Source organism: Octopus bimaculoides, chromosome 22 (assembly GCF_001194135.2).
Source record: "Octopus bimaculoides isolate UCB-OBI-ISO-001 chromosome 22, ASM119413v2, whole genome shotgun sequence".
Lineage (NCBI taxonomy): Eukaryota > Metazoa > Mollusca > Cephalopoda > Octopoda > Octopodidae > Octopus > Octopus bimaculoides.
In genome coordinates this window covers 30,186,767-30,189,259 of record NC_069002.1, presented here as the reverse complement: position 1 = coordinate 30,189,259, position 2,493 = coordinate 30,186,767, and the positions used below count along the sequence as shown (strand labels likewise).

Below are 2,493 nucleotides of genomic sequence, written 5' to 3'. Positions count from 1 at the left end.
ACAGTACGTGGAGAACTTTGAGACAAAAATTATGCAATAGAATTAAGAACCCTTTCTTTAATTATGTTCCAAATATCACAGTAATATGTTGATAAATAAAAAAGTTACAGGTGTTTAATGAGACTAGTCTAAATTCATGATTATTTTAGAATTTAATATGATTCACTTCTTTAAAAAGGTTTCTCAATGTCAACTTTCGGTATTGACGTAAAAATGGCAAAGTCTCTCACTTTCTATTTTAATGTTTGCAATTAGTAAACAATTATGATAAATTACTGAAAGAAATATTTACAAAGTTCACAAATTTAAATATTTGGCTGAAGATAGTTTTAAACATGCTTTTATTTATATGAGTTTTCATTCCATGTTTATCTCATTGTTTGCAATGTTCTCTGTTTGTCTGTCTCTCTCTGTCTCTGTCTCTCTCATACATACACTCCAGGTTTGATTTTGTTCTGAACTCGCACACTTCGTTGGTTTCTGTAAAAAAAAATTTTCATTTTCTTTTCGCACGCAGTGTTCAGCTTTATGTATTTGAAGTCAGTCACACACATAAATACATATGCCTACATCTTTTTCTATGCATGTATGTGTGTGAGAGATAGTGTGATGTCTAAAAGATAATGAAGAGGTACAACTATTTTGTTCATTTATTTTCTCTTTTAGCCTCATGCCACAGGAGAACAAAAAACCAAGCCAACACAGGCCAGTGTCAGAGAACTTCGTGGACTGGGACTGTCCCCAGATTTGGTAAGTAAAAAGGGACCAGGATTTTATCATGTGTCATGTTGTTTTTTGAAGATGTCTGCTATAAATTTTGGAATAAAAACTAGTTGGAGGAGTTCAAGATATTAGATAAGTTTCAAATGGCCATTCCAGACGCATGCCTGGTTGGGTGGTTTAGAAGCTTGCTTCCCAACCATGTTCAGTCCTGCTTCGTGGTAACCAAAATCTTGTATGTGGATTTTGGAAACTGCAAAATGCCTGTTTGTGTGTGTGTGTGTATGTATGTGTATCTAGACATGTGATGATTGTAAATGAGTGCCACTGTCATGTAAGCAGTGTAATTCATTTTCCAAATATTGTGGAAACCTAGCATATTTGACTTTGCCAGAGAGAGAAGTGAAAAGCAGTAACCTATCTCAGTAACACAAACAGTTTGTGCGCGCGTGTGTATTTACGCACGCACACACACGTCACTAATGGGTGGCTGAAGGTGCTATAAATAAGTTAAAAACCCTAAAAGTCACAAGAAAGCACATTTTCATGTACTGGCAGGGGAAATAACTCCTGTCAGTATATATCAAGATAAGCTTTCTTGTGAATCAAATGGGTTTTAACTCTTATTTCTAGTAATATAGGTGCTATCCGGTACCCTTAGTTATAAATGACTGAAACAATTAAAAGAGTATACTGCATTGTATGTATTTTTTTTGTTTTGTTTTTGTGGCATTTAACATTTTTCTCTGTTTTTCTTAGATTGTTTGCCGAAGTGAAAGGAAGATCCCTGCTTCCGTCCGTGAAAAAATTTCCTTATTTTGCCATGTTCTACCAGACCAGGTGAGTCTTGTCCTTGAAAATCTATCTTTGTTGGTCTTAATATCACTTTTCTGTTAGGGCTGACTGCGTGGTCCTGTGTCAGTTCATATACACATTTGCTGTGCACACGTGTGTGTGTGTGTGTGTGTGTGTGTGTGTGTGACTAGTCATTTCATTGGAATAAAACTGAAATTAGATTGGGATGATGAAGCCAGGCTAAATATGTCTTCTTGCCTTGTGATTAGCCATAAAATTCAGTGGTTCCGATCATTCATTTTCTCCATTTTCAAACTCTTTCATAATGTCACAGCTTCCAATCCTTGTGGTGCGGCTTCAGTTGTACCGTTCAATTAGAGAGGCCAGATATTACTCAGAGTACAGGACCATTTCTTGCTATTCCTGGCAGTGATGAAAATGTTTCTCATCCTCGTTGTTAATCTACAAAATTAGTTCGATTTTGCTTTCACTTGCCTTAACAGGTCTTCGCAAGCGGAGTTTAGTGTCCAATGAAGGACTGTTACGCGTAAGTGGGCTGGCTACATCCCTGGGAGAGGCCTTGGATTTTGGTCTCACTTGGGCTTGCCGGGTCTTCTCATGCACAGTTTCCAAAGGTCTCGGTCACCAGGTCACTGCCTGGAATAATGATAATAATATCGAAAAATACCTTAGGAATGAGAACCCAGGTTCGAAATTTCCCCAAGACGCCTGATGAAGGCTGGAGGGTATATCAGCCGGAACATGTTAACAACAAACAAGATGAGAACAAATATCCGTCAAATGTAAATAATTTGTCATCTCTTAAATATAGAACTGTACCTGATTTATGTTCAAAACTGGAAGTTTGTACCGTAACCAGGGTGGGGGTGGGGTGTCACAGGTGAGTTGAAAATAAAAAAAAAAGTTAAAAAAAAAAAACAGAAGATAATGTAGTGTTGGATATTAAAGTACCAAGTA

The 2,493-nt window shown here is 36.9% G+C and overlaps 1 protein-coding gene across 1 annotated transcript in view; it reads left to right on the top strand.

The window, feature by feature from the left end:
* Positions 1 to 2,493, top strand: part of LOC106873501 (CTP synthase 2) — a 51,109-nt gene that overhangs the window by 29,857 nt on the left and 18,759 nt on the right. Inside the window, exons 7-8 of the mRNA XM_052975684.1 lie at positions 667 to 750; positions 1,480 to 1,589. Coding sequence (XP_052831644.1) covers positions 667 to 750; positions 1,480 to 1,589 — 194 coding nt within the window. The remainder of the gene's footprint in view (positions 1 to 666; positions 751 to 1,479; positions 1,590 to 2,493) is intronic.